This window comes from Oryx dammah, unplaced genomic scaffold, assembly GCF_014754425.2.
Source record: "Oryx dammah isolate SB20612 unplaced genomic scaffold, SCBI_Odam_1.1 HiC_scaffold_22, whole genome shotgun sequence".
In the NCBI taxonomy this organism is placed as follows: Eukaryota; Metazoa; Chordata; class Mammalia; order Artiodactyla; family Bovidae; genus Oryx; species Oryx dammah.
This window is the reverse complement of record NW_024070206.1, coordinates 59,239,520-59,252,901: the sequence shown is the minus strand read 5'-3', so window position 1 is coordinate 59,252,901 and position 13,382 is coordinate 59,239,520. Positions and strand designations below refer to the sequence as shown.

The 13,382-nt window shown below is 51.5% G+C and overlaps 1 protein-coding gene across 2 annotated transcripts in view; it reads right to left on the bottom strand.

The window, feature by feature from the left end:
- The window catches only part of ZNF236 (zinc finger protein 236), a 57,718-nt gene that overhangs the window by 14,562 nt on the left and 29,774 nt on the right, over positions 1-13,382 (bottom strand). The window contains exons 17-26 of one of the 2 annotated variants that reach the window (XM_040264371.1): positions 12,150-12,301; positions 11,195-11,407; positions 9,309-9,591; positions 7,820-7,923; positions 6,879-7,244; positions 5,767-5,912; positions 5,437-5,677; positions 4,869-5,048; positions 4,443-4,484; positions 1,944-2,099 (exon numbers count right to left, since the gene is read on the bottom strand). In XM_040264371.1, the coding sequence (XP_040120305.1) occupies positions 1,944-2,099; positions 4,443-4,484; positions 4,869-5,048; positions 5,437-5,677; positions 5,767-5,912; positions 6,879-7,244; positions 7,820-7,923; positions 9,309-9,591; positions 11,195-11,407; positions 12,150-12,301 (1,883 nt within the window). The remainder of the gene's footprint in view (positions 1-1,943; positions 2,100-4,442; positions 4,485-4,868; positions 5,049-5,436; positions 5,678-5,766; positions 5,913-6,878; positions 7,245-7,819; positions 7,924-9,308; positions 9,592-11,194; positions 11,408-12,149; positions 12,302-13,382) is intronic. The other variant, XM_040264370.1, reaches the window with a different exon arrangement.

Here is a 13,382-nt window from a genome sequence, read left to right as displayed (position 1 = left end):
AAGGAGAAGAACAGTCCCACCAGAGCTGCCAAGGAGAAGAACAGTCCCACCAGAGCCCCTGAGGGGACGGACGGTCCCACCAGAGCCCCGAAGGAGGACGGTCCCACCAGAGCCCCAAGGAGAAGGACGGTCCCTCCAGAGCCCAGAGGGGACGGATGGTCCCACCAGAGCCCCGAGGGGACAGACGGTCCCACCAGAGCCCCCAAGGAGAAGAACGGTCCCACCAGAGCCCCCAGGGGACGGACGGTCCCACCAGAGACCCGAGGGGATGGATGGTCCCACCAGCTGCAGCAGGCTGCTCCTCAGGGAAGCAGGAGGTGGAGACAGCCCGACCCGGAATGTTCTGGGACAGAGACCGCCACCAGAGCGTGACAGCAGGCACTCGAGCCAACAGGAGACACAGAGCCTCTTGTCGCTTCGTGTGCCGCGCTCCATGGGGCGGGAGAGATGTCAGAGCCCTGGAGGCAGTGAGAGCTGGTCCTTCACAGCCAGACACAGATCACGACCATCAGGGAGCACCTACAGAAACAAGCATGCCGTGTAACTGTAGCAGCACATGACATACTGCAGACGCCTTACCCATCACAGACAAAGTCAGAACTGAAAACTCCCATTAACGAAAACAAAAAAGTTTCTCACTTCAAAATTAATAGGTGAAAGAATGCAGTTCTATGACACAACTCTCTTAGCTCCCCAAAATTAAACAACAAACTGAGGAAGGAGGGACAGAGTGAGTCCAAAGCAGAGACAGGAAAACAGAGGGCAGAGGTGGAAATGACCGTCAGAAGCCCGGGTTGTGGACCCGCCCCAGTCCACCAACATGAGATGCTGACGAGGCTGTTGGGCACCCCTTCAGCAGAGGGGAAGGCGGGTGGGAGGCCCCTCAGGGACCTGAGTGGACCCTGACTGCATGCAGTGCTCGGCTCATTGTCCACTCCAGCACACAAGGCCGGCCCGTAGCACAGACGGCTCCAGCAACCTCCTTGGCCAGGGATGCGCCTCCCCTCAGGACGCCACCCAGACTGGGTCGGCCCGGTGACCCTGTGACCTGCGCTCGGGGCGGCCTTCTCTCCCACGTGGCACTACGGCTGTCACCCTGCACCGCCACGTGGACTCTGTGGTAAATACCGGCGCTCTGCCAGTTTCTAGGATCCAAAACGCAGGGGCCCGCGGCTACCTCGGCCGGCATCCCCACTCAGAGGGGCTCTCAGCACGCGGCACGCACTGCGCTCTGCAGGGACAGACCACCACTGGGTAAAAAGGCACTCCAAGCGAGCAGGAAAACAAGTCTGGCTCTGGGTACTGAGAAGAACCACGCATATCTAAAGATGAAGCCTTACCCTCAAAAAGAAATGAAAAATACAGGGTTGTCAAACAAGAGGGCTGAGGAAGGAACAGGAGCTCTGTCAGGCCCGGAAAACTGGGCACCACCTGTGAGGCGGGGCCTCGTGGCACTGGGGCTCTGGCACTTTCATTTTGATGGCGCTCATTTACTTTTACTTTTTATTAAAGTTGACACTTCAAAACCTCAGAAAGATGCTTTCTTATATGAATAATTCTGCCATCCTACACTCAGGAAAATGTGGCACAGGGCTCACCCCACCGGCACAGAGCAGGGAGCCCGAGAGCGTTTCAGAGCCTGGGTGTGATGGAGCCATCAGGGCCGGCTTGCAGACACACACAACGCCTTGCACGCTGGCCTAAGACCATTCACCTTTACTCTGCAGAAGGCAGGAACAACCCTGAAAGGTCAGTAATACTCAAGAGAGTGCTGGGTCCCAGAACTACACAGGAGCCTCTAATCGTCAGGAACTACACCAAACGCATGAGAACAGGCAGCTGACACAGCTGTCACCTGGAAAGACAGGCGGCCCTTTCCACTGACAATGCACACAGCCCTTCGACTGACAAATTAGGAAGCCTTTTGGTTGTTCACTGCATACCTGAAGAGTTTAATGTTGCGCTCTGCGAGAGAAGCTGGTCATTGCTTATTGTCAAGGTGGCACCTGCAGATTGATTATTGATTGTAGGTGCTGACAATCTTATGCTTCCATTTAGTTCACTACTTCCATTAGAACTGTGTTGAATAAGATCTTGACCTAAACAGAAATTAACGTTGTGAGATCTGAAAGTAACATGTTAACTTACACACTGCTAAGTGTGCTAAACATACGACACCACCCCTCTAAACACGAAAGCTATCTCATTTTTAACATTTATACAAAAAATGAGAACAAGACTGTGGAATGCATTGCCCTAAACACAAATATCTGTCAGACATGCTTTAATCTATGAAGTTTCTAAGTAACTCTTAGGAGCTCTACTTTAACTCCTCCACGTTTAGGCACCTATGGCTACATGATTTGTTGAATACAACTTAAACTGAATTGGAACTATTTCCCACCATGCCGGACGACCAGCTGCAGCCTCGGGGGCCTGATGGTGGAAGGACAGGAGGGCAGCGTGGCGACGGCGGCTCTGCTGCGGGAGGCTCTCTGCCCCGCAGCGCCCTGGACGTGCATGGCGGCTCGCACACGCCATGACATCCTCCCACCAGGAGACTCGGGCTTCCACCAGCCTCATTAGTTTCACAATCTCATAACGTGATCATGCAGTGTGCAAACAGAGGAACAGGAACATCAAAAACCTGTTGCCTTTTCAATGAAAACCAGGCTGAATGCTTTGCAAAGACCTGGCAAAGAGAAGCTGCTTTTAAAAAAATCTATTGTCGAGCCAGGTGGAAGCAAGACAAATATACGAAACTGGAGGGCCAAAAGACAAAACGGGTGTTGCACTTGGCTCTACCAGCGCCGGTATCCCCGCGCCACCCCGGGGCCTACACCTGCAAGTGCGGCTGAGCAACGGTGGAGGTGTGGGCGAGATGGAAAACACAGCTCCCACTGGCAGAGCAGACCGAGGTCAGAGACCCGAGGGGAAAGGCGCAAAACCACGTGGCATTGCTCTTCTCTCTGCTCAACAGGGCTCTTTATGAATAACTGGACTCAAGTCACCAGATAGGAGCGCTCTACTGTGTAAGACAGCTGGGGAGACCAACCACAGTCCTCATCTTCACCCAACATTTACTTCTCTTCTTATGAACTACTAAAAAGTCTACACAACTTAACTGAAGTAATATTTGTATTCTAGCATTCACAAGCATGTATAATTCCATGTACTCATGGAAAAAAAGAACATTCTACAAAATAACGGAAAATCTCTGTAAGTGGCCACAAATTAAAAGCTATTCCAGACTTCTCAGAATGGGCTAAGAAACTGCTGGCTTAGGAGTCCTCAGAGCCCGTGCTCAAAACATATAATAATGAGGAGACAGGAAATAAATCTTAGGCCTTTAAAGTTTAGGCAAACTTTACCAGTTTCATCAACTAATAAAGATTTCTCCTATGATAAACCTTTTAAGCTAATTAAGAAAAAATTATAGTTATATTCATCTAATACACTAAAAAGCAATAAAATAACTGAATGATCAATATAGGAAAACATAGGAGAAACAGATGCACAATCCACAAACAAAAAAACACATTTTCTGAACCATAAGCAAGAATCCCACATTTTGTGCTTTTTGTATAGGACTAGCAAAACACCTCTAAAACTGAGATTACTCAAAAAAGTTTATCTGATCAACGAAATAGCTTTCTTAAAGTAACTCTTCTGTTTCCAACAGTAAAATTCAAACACACACACACACACACACACACACACACAGAAGAAGTTTGCTGGATTAGATAAAATTCAAAGTTAATTTTTGCTGCATATTAGAACCTAACAATCAGTGCTTGTCACTGAAGAGCTCCATATGAAGAAACTGTTCCTTAGGAACAGTTCCTCCAATTTCTCTCACAAATTGAAAGGAATAAAGACACCTCTTAAAAGAGAAAGCTTTTGTTTTCCATCTCAGTAACTGCGCTATGCCAATAATGGTTTATGCAGAAGCCTTGTGGAACAGAGGTGACACTCTGCGGCCCTCTCTTGGGGCTGTGCCCAGGGTCTGGCCGCCACACCCCCAGCACTGTCAGGGAAAACACAGTGCTTCCTGCCATCACAGCAGATCTCCAGAGAGGCTATTCTGACTCCCAGCAAGATGTTTGTTTTTTTTTTTTTTTAAATACTTTTTTAAAAAGCTCACAACGTTGTTTCTATGAGACTTAAATGAGTTAATATTTGTCAAAGTTACTAGAATAGGACCTGGTGCACAGTAAGGGTCAAAAAAGTCGTTGCTGAATTTAAGAACTGCTCAGTTAACACAGAGTTCAAGGCTAAGAAGTATGTGGACAAAGCACACCTGTAAACTGCGCTCCAAGCTAACTCAGACGAGACGAGGGGGTGGTCTGACGGCGAGCATCACAGGCCTGGTGACCGACACGGAGGCTCAGCGGACCGGCCCAGGGGCCTGTGCTGCCAAAGGGCGTTTTCTACCCACTTACCTATTTTTCTATCGTTATTTTCTACATGATCCGAGAAGAATTCTGAAAGGTAAGGAGAGTGGGTATCTGTAATGCTCTGGGGTACCAAAAGTATACACTTAAACCAATTACACTCCTTCAGTTCAAAGGAGCACGATAAGCATTTATGAAGTACGGTTTTCTGCTCTTGATTAAACAAAAAATACGTGACCAAACTAACGGGCTCAAACTAGAAGTGCCGTGGGGAACCACCACATTTAATTCCTGCCATCAGATATGAACTGCAGGAACATTTTCACTAAATGGAGTATCCCAGATAAATTACAAACACTTCTGAAGCACTGGATTTATGCAAAGCTCAGTCTCACAGGAAAAAAAAACAACAAAAAACCAGATAAGATTTACTTAAACTGCAGGTGAACAGATTTAAAAAACCTGAAGACTCACCAGAGATGGTCAGGGTGATCTCCTGTGGCGGCCCCGAGGATGTGGCAGCAGCGGGCCCGGCAGCCTGGGCCAACACCTGGCTCAGGCTCGAGTTGTTGATGGTCAGGGTGATCTCGTGGGGGCCGCCGGAGGTGGAGACCAGGCCTTGTGAGGTCATCACCTGAGAGAGGTCTTGCGTCCCTGGTCACCGTTATAAAACAGAACAAAGCTGGGCTTAAAAAATAATAATCCTCCCCTTTCTCCTATTAAAACTTTAGTGAAACTAAGACTTTAAGATTCAAAACACAGTATCAGTCATCTCTAGGTCCTTCATCTAAAATGATAAAAAAAAAGAGAGAGAGAGAAAACTCTTATGTTCAAACAGGAAGCCAGTTCTATGAATGCAATCTCTGTGCATGTATTGGTTAAACATCACTTATCTTTAAAAAAAGCTTACTGCACTCTTAGGACACGTGATGCATTTGTTAAGCTTCACACAGAGAAGAAAACAGCACCTTAGGACCCAGTGCATGACTGTGCACAGCGAGCTGCAGCCTAGCTGCCTTGACCGCCGCGCACCAGCTCTCACCGCTGCTGCTGGTGGCCAGCGCCGAGTCCTGCTCCGAAAGCGGGCCTATGGCCAGGTTGGCAGATGTCACCGTGGGCTGCAGGGACAGGCCTGGGATGGGCTGGATGACCACACTGGCCGGGACTGTGCTGTCCGGCGTCTGCAGGGCGCTGCCCTGCGGGGCCAGGCCAGGCTCCGCTGTCAGCTGCTGAGCAAGCAGGCTGCCCTGCTGCAGGGTCTGCTGCAGGACACTCGGGTCAATCTGAAAACACAGAGCGCCTTGTAATGGAAAAGTCACGTGGAAGGGGATTCATACTCGGGAAGTGCAGAGACACCAAGCAGGTGCCTTACCTGCAGAGTGATGTTATTGACAGTGGAGGCATCAATCCCAGAGATCTGGACATTGGGCCCCACCAAGTTAGCTGCCAGCTGTAGCTGTATGCCTTCCAGGGTGGCCAAGCTCCCGTCCGTCAAAGACACTGTCCAGTCACCACCAGCTGCAAGACAAAACAGGGATGACTGGGTGCCAGAAACCTTCTTAAACAGAAAAAACTCAAGGCTATGCAAGGATTTCCAAATATGTTTTACACACATATCAGTATGATCCAGTTAACAAATACTAGTATTTACTCTACATCATACATATATAAATACATGATGGGAAAGATGGAAGGCAGGAGAAGGGGGTGACAGAGGATGAGATGGTTGGATGGCATCACTTAATGCACATGAGTTTGAGTAAACTCTGGGAGATAGCAAAGGACGGGGAAGCCTGGAGTGCTGCAGCCTGTGGGGTCGCAAGGAGTCAGACACGACTGAGCGATTGAACACCACCACCACCACCATGTGTCCGACTTAAATGTCACAAAACAAACCCTGTGAAATAGGTAACATCCATTTTTAACACATCAGGAAACTAGGCTCAGAGAGATCACTCTGATTAAGCCCAAGACAGAAAACAACACTATTATTTTACTCGGCTTTAATTGTGCCATGGGTCATTAGACAGAAAAACAGCCACTTAAGATGTCTAGTAAATATGAACATTTGCTTCACTCTTTGTAAGTACACAAAAGATAATGTTTATTTAATATTATTAGTAAATATTACCTGACTAAAATGTAATGCTTTTCAAACACTACTGTGACCCAAGAGCAATTCAATAATTGCAGTGTATTAAAAATAAGGCTTAAGGGGAGTAATAAATTATGTCTGTTAAGTTTTGAGAATATTAAGAAACAAACAGGTTTAAGCCCAACAGACCAAAGAGCTGAAGGGTAAAATGCAGAAAGGGTGGTAGAGAGAATGGGAAACGGAAAGACGGCACGTCTGAAAGATGGAATTCCATCCTCCCACTGCCTCCTAGGAAATCTCAGGGAGGGCAGCGTCGGAGCTGGCTGGGTGGAGACAGCGCATCAGTCACCCCGCAGCCTCTCCCCGCGCCCCCAGCACGCGCGGCCCACCTGACACGGAGGCTGGCAGGACGGCCTGGCCCAGCAGGCCCGGCTGCAGCAGACTCTGGTCCAGCTGCCCGGTCAGCACCGGGCTGTTCATGATGAACACGCCGGGGTCGGCGGAGGGTGCGGGGGCCGCGTTCACGGGCTGCGGACCCTCGGCTGCCGCCCGGGGCACGGGCTTCCGGGCCTTCTTGGGGTCCGGCTTGTAATGGAACTGCATGTGTGTCTTCCTCCGCCCCGACGTGCGGAAGCGCAGCTCGCAGTGCGGACACTTGAAGGGCTTCGCGCCCGTGTGCAGGCGCATGTGCACCTTCAGGCTGCCCTTGGTGGAGAAGGCGTTGCTGCACACGTGGCAGCTGAAGAGCTTCTGGCCTGGGGGAGGAGCCCAGAGTCAGCCGGGCAGAGGACTCGCCCAGGCCTCCGCCCCCTCCCCCCCTCCCCTCTTCCCCTCCCCACCTCCAGCCTTGGACCCACGTGCTGCGTCCACCTTCCCCACCCGCTCACCGCCGTGCTCCCAGGGCCCCAGGACATGTGGCTGGAAAGCTTAAAAGTGAGTCAAGGTCACTGTTTAGGACCTGAGTTTGGAGTTCCGTCTTTCACAATACAGAGGCACACTGCACCATGCATCAGGGTCTCTGCGCTCCGACTTTAGGAAGAGTGAGTTTGCCTATCACTGTGGTCTTCTCAGCCTGAACCAGACCAGGAGGTAATCTTCCTAACTAACACAGGTATTTAAGTCTGAGTGACAGCCAGTAACTCCACACTGGAGACCCAGATCCTTTCCTTCAGTGTTAGATCAGGAATCTCAAATCTTTTACATTCATTTCTTCATGATTCCTGATTTTTAAGCTTTCTATAATCTTGACAAGTCTGTGTTCAAAACGCACAGAAACAAGTGTAAGATGCTGTTGGGAGGCACGCAGTGCCGTGCAGGCGTCTGCTCCTACCTGTGTGAGTCTTCACGTGGCAGTCTAGGGTGGACTTCACTGTGAAGCTCTTCCCACATTCCTCACATCTATATGGCTTTTCTCCAGTGTGGATTCGAACATGCCTAGCCGGGAAGCACTTACAATTAGATGTCACAAACAACCCAATGCTTTTAATTTTATAGCTATCAATATGGCTTCCCTGCTGGCTCAGTGGTGAAGAATCTGCCGGCAATGCAGGAGACAAGGGTTCAATCCCTGGGTTGGGAGGATCCCCTGGAGAAGGGAATGGCAACCCAGTCCAGTATTCTTGCCTCTTCCATGGACAGAGGAGCCTGATGGGCTACAGTCCAAAGAGTGGGTCGCAAAGAGTGGGACACAACTGATCAACTAAACACCAACAGTGTACTAAATAAATTCAGCAAAATAAAAATTTTCATAAAAAACAAAAATTTTCAGCTTTACTCTATACAAAAAATACCACCAACCAAAAAGTAACTGCAAGACCAATGATAACAGGGCTAATTTTCTTAAAATCCAAAGAGCTCTTACAGATCAGCAGTAAGACAACAGATATCACAAGAGAGACGTAGGCAATGAACTGGCAGCTTAGAACAGAAACACATGCATCCAAAGGCCACATGAAAAGGTATTTGCCCAGACTCCAAATCAAAAGGAGTCAGTTACGACGACAAGATGCCGCTGTCCTGCCCGCCTGATGACCCATTGTTGGCAGGTGGCTGGAGGGGCAGGCGTTTGGGGACTGGGGACCGGAAACAGCACCGGGCTGAGGCCTGTGGCGGCAGGTGTCAGCCCTGACCCCGCACCCACACAGGTGCCCGCAGAGCACAGGGAGGTGGGGCTCAGCGCCGAGAGCCCCCAGGCCTCCCACCCTGCACAAGGTCCTGGCTGAAGAGGACAGGACACCTGCTGGGCTCCCGGAGCAGCCAGCTCCATCAGCCCCACCCTCAACCGCGCTCAACCCCCATGCTCAACCCCGACGGCGCTCCCTCCCGTCACCCTCCACCCTCCCTGTTAGCTCCACCTCTTTAAGCAGAGGCGAGTGTCCCCCATGCTGTCTGTGAGGCGCTTTCCAAGGTCGGGAGCACTGCACAGTGGCCTTCCTCCCGGGAGCCCCCACCCCAGCCATCTCCCACAAGCCGCCAGACCTCAGTCAATCGCTGCCCCGCCCTGGGGCCCTCCCCCTGGGCTGTGGGCAGGTGGCACCGGGGGCCGCCAACTCAGGGCCTGACGTCCTCGGTAACTCTTAACTTTCTTCACTGCCACCACAGTCACACAGAAAAAAGCTCAGGGAAGAACCTACAGAGCAAGCGGACTTCGGACTAACGCACTGGAGAAGTTTGAGGGGAGCCTCTAATACGCCCCAGCCCGGAACGCAGATGGAGAAAGCAGGGTACCCCTCGGAGCACCGGGTTCAGACAGCACAGCGTGGGGAGCAAGGGGGCCCAGCACACACACCCCCAGCCCCCAGAGCCGCTGCCTGCCGCACCTGACCAGGTCACTGGGCTTCTTGAAGCTCTTGGGACAGTAGGAGCAGCAGTTGGCGTGCTTGGGCTCGGCCTCCAGCTCGGCCTGCCGATCCTTCATCTCGCTGATGCGGTCCTTCTCAGCGGCCGACTGCACCAGCACCTGCTCCGAGACCGTGGCGCTCTCCTGCGGCGGGATCTTGGCCAGCTGCGCCGTCTCCTCCTCGGTGAAGGTGATGACCTCAGGACGCGCCTTCCGGGACGTGCTTCTTTCGGAGCCGTCCTCCTCCTCCTCCAGACCCATCTCTAAACGACACACAGGACAAAGGACCAGCTCCTAAGGGACACTGAGTCATGGCAGAGCCACCAAAAATGAACATGCGCCTTAAATGTCGAAGGTCAGAGTCTGCAGCTGAGTGAAGCCATCTGTGGGATGGCAAAGGGTTTCTTCTCACCACTGCCTATGGAGAAGGGGGCTGCAGTCCCTGGTAAAGGAGCTGCATGGGGAAGGCGGCGCCCCAGCGCAGGGATCGCTGATGGGGAGGACGCTGCGGCCATGGCCCCCACACCTGCAGCCAGGCCAGCAGTGAGCTCTGAGACGCTCAGCATCCACGGGAGTCCACACGTTCATACTCACAGACGTGCGTTCACCAGTATAGCACAAAGTTAGCCTGAGAAAACACGCAGCCCAAACGGAGAGCCCCAGCTGATAATCAGCAAACAGCTCTCAACTAAAAAGACTTACTGAAAGGAAAAAAAAAACACACACACTTAAAAATATGTGTTTAAGTATTCTCTCAGTGAAATGTAAGGACATATTTACAGTCATTAAAAATAGGAATAAGCTGCTGTTAAAATGTCACTGAGAAGGAAAAAAGCTTTGGCTAGGGCAGAGAAGGGACATCATTACTGCACAGATGGCTAAAAAATGTTTAAAAAAACAAGAGAAACACTAAATAGCAAAGTGGACAGTGGGCAGAGCCAGAGCAGTGAGCTACCAACCAGCTCACGGTCCTCCCTGCCCTGCCCCCTGCACAGCACATCCACTCCACAGACATCAGGCGCCAGAGGTGTAAACGCACAGCACAGACTGGAGCCCAGGCCCAGGACACCGTGTGAAAAAGCAAAGCTCACACTGTGTGTGGGACAACGTCAGTTACAAAAGTCCGAACGCTGTGTACCGGCGTCACGTGTCAACATGCCAAAATACATGCACGTTGCACATTGCGCAACGTGCTCATTCTTATTACTGTAATCTTACTCGTGGAACTTGCTCAAAAGAGACCATCTGGTAAGAACAAAAAGTGTAAGCGTGAAATAACACTCTTAGGATTACTACACTCGGCACGGGAATGGGGTAAATCCTCGTCTAACGCTGAGTGAGCTCCACACGGCATCTGGTGCCCCTCAGGTTGAGAGCACACACGTGGTGGGCACAGTGTCATGGGAGAGCGCTCTCCCTGCCACACGGAAACCCTGGGCACCTGCTGCATGTCCGTAACAGGCACTCATGTCATGAACCAAACGGAATCGGTGCAGCTGCGTGAACTGATGCAGACCTGTGCTCACCAATGACCAGTGTGTCTGCAGCGAACATCAGTGGAGGAAAGATGAAGTGGACCACAACACTGCATGGGATGTGATTCCCTCTGGGTTAAGGAATTGAGATCCACCTACATGTGTGTGCGTGCACAGGCGGGAGGCTGTGCCGTACGGAATGCTGGCATTTTGGTGAGAGGTGACTAGTAAGAGAAACAATTTCCTGTTCGCGCCTTCCTGAACCTTTCTTTCAAAGAGCATGTACTGCTTCCATAATCGGAAAGGGAAATGCTGATGTACCAATCACCTTTGAAGTGAATGAGCCACTAAAGCACCGGTTAATAAACCTGAATCAGCCAAGGGGCCGCACCTCCTCCGTCTGCGTCTCCTGGCGCTGACCCGCCCGAGGCAGCTGCCTGGTGCGTCTTCATGTGCTTCTTACAGTGCACTGTGGTCCGGAAGCCCTGCTCGCAGAATGGACACCTGTAGGGCTTCGCGCTCACGTGCGTGGCCATGTGCCTGGTGAGGCTGCCGTTGGTGGTGAAGGCGGTGCTGCACACGCTGCAGCTGAAGGCCTTGACTCCTGCGGCGACAAACGACGTGCAGACACACCTCACTACCTGAAGCCACACGTCAGAGCAAACGAGGAAGCGCTCAGTCAGCACAAAACTAAAGACCGTTTGCTGGCTGGGGCCTCCTATCTCTTAGGAACCGAAGGTGTCTTAAGAGGAGGTTACTTTAAGAAGATGGACGCTGATGTCAGGTGTTCTAAGGATGGTCATGATGAAGCAGAGAGACTATAGAACATGCTGACAAGATGTGAAATCAGTGCTGGTGGACAAGGAAAATGGCACAGCCCCTCTGGAAAGTGGTTTTGATCAAGCCCAGGCTTTAAACAGTCCACTCCTAAATAGAGAAGTGAAAACTTGGGTCCACAAGTCTGATAGCCAAACAATGGCAACAGCTCAGCTGTCCAACAATAATGAGTGAACAAGCACGATGTGCTCTCCCCACACACTGGACTCGGCCTAGGCCATAAAGTGACGGGAGGGGGACACAAGCTACAACCAAGAGCCCTCAGCGCCTGCTGAGGGGGGAAGCCAGCGACAAGAGGCAGCGGGGCGCCTGGCTCCTCTGATGGGAAATGCCCAGAGGAGGCAAGTGCACAGGCAGGACACTGGCGGTGGCTGCTGGAGGCTGGGCGTGGAGGCAAGTGGGGGGTTCCTCCAGGGCATGACGAGAATGCTCTAGAATAGGGCTGTGGGATGGCGACACAACCTGGGAACACACGGAACCACACTGCGCTCAGCGTTAGGCAAACTGACCGGTGTGCGTCTTCTCGTGGGACTTGAGGACCCCGGAGGAGACGAAGCCACGTCCGCAGAGCCTGCACTTGTAGGGCTTCTCCCCTGTGTGTGAGCGCACGTGCTGCTTCAGGTGGCTGGACTTCTTAAAGCCTTTGCTGCAGTAGTCACACCTGGGCACAATGCAGACCATGTCAGTGCACAGCGGGATCACCAGCGAGACACCCCAGGCTGGAGAAGAGCAAGCGCTCTCCACCAACAGTTATACACAGTCAGGCAGAGCTGTCACACAGAGGCGGTGTGCACACCAACAGTTACATACAGTCAGGCAGAGCTGTCACAGAGAGGAGCTGTGTGCACCAACAGTTACATACAGTCAGGCAGAACTGTCACAGAGAGGAGGTGTGCACACCAACAATTATACACAGTCAGGCAGAGCTGTCACAGAGAGGAGGTGTGTGCACCAACAGTTACATACAGTCTGGCAGAGCTGTCACAGAGAGGAGGTGTGCGCACCAATAGTTACATACAGTCAGGCAGAACTGTCACAGAGAGGAAGTGTGCGTACCAACAGTTATACATGGTCAGAGCTGTCACAGAGAGGAGCTGTGTGCACCAACAATTACATACAATCAGGCAGAACTGTCACAGAGAGGTGTAGCACCAACAGTAATATACAGTCAGACAGAGCTGTCACAGAGAGGAGGTGTGCACATCAACAGTTATACATAGGCAGAGCTGTCACAGAGAGGAGCTGTGTGCACCAACAGTTATACATAGGCAGAGCTGTCACAGCAAGGAGCTGTGTGCACCAACAGTTACACACAATCAGGCAGAACTGTCACAGACAGGTGTAGCACCAACAGTAATATACAGTCAGGCAGGGCTGTCACAGAGAGGAGCTGTGTACACCAACAATTACATACAGTCTGGCAGAGCTGTCACAGAGAGGAAGTGTGCGCACCAACAGTTATACACAGTCAGGCAGAACTGTCACAGAGAGGAGGTGTGCGCACCAACAGTTATACACAGTCCAGCAGAACTGTCACAGAGAGGAGGTGTGCGCACCAAGAGTTATACACAGGCAGAGCTGTCACAGAGAGGTGGTGTGCACACCAACAGTTACATACAGTCAGGCAGAGTTGTCACAGAGAGGAGGTGTGCGCACCAACAATTATAAACAGGCAGCGTTGTCACAGAGAGGAGGTGTGCACACCAACAGTTATATACAGTCAGACAGAGCTGTCACAGAGA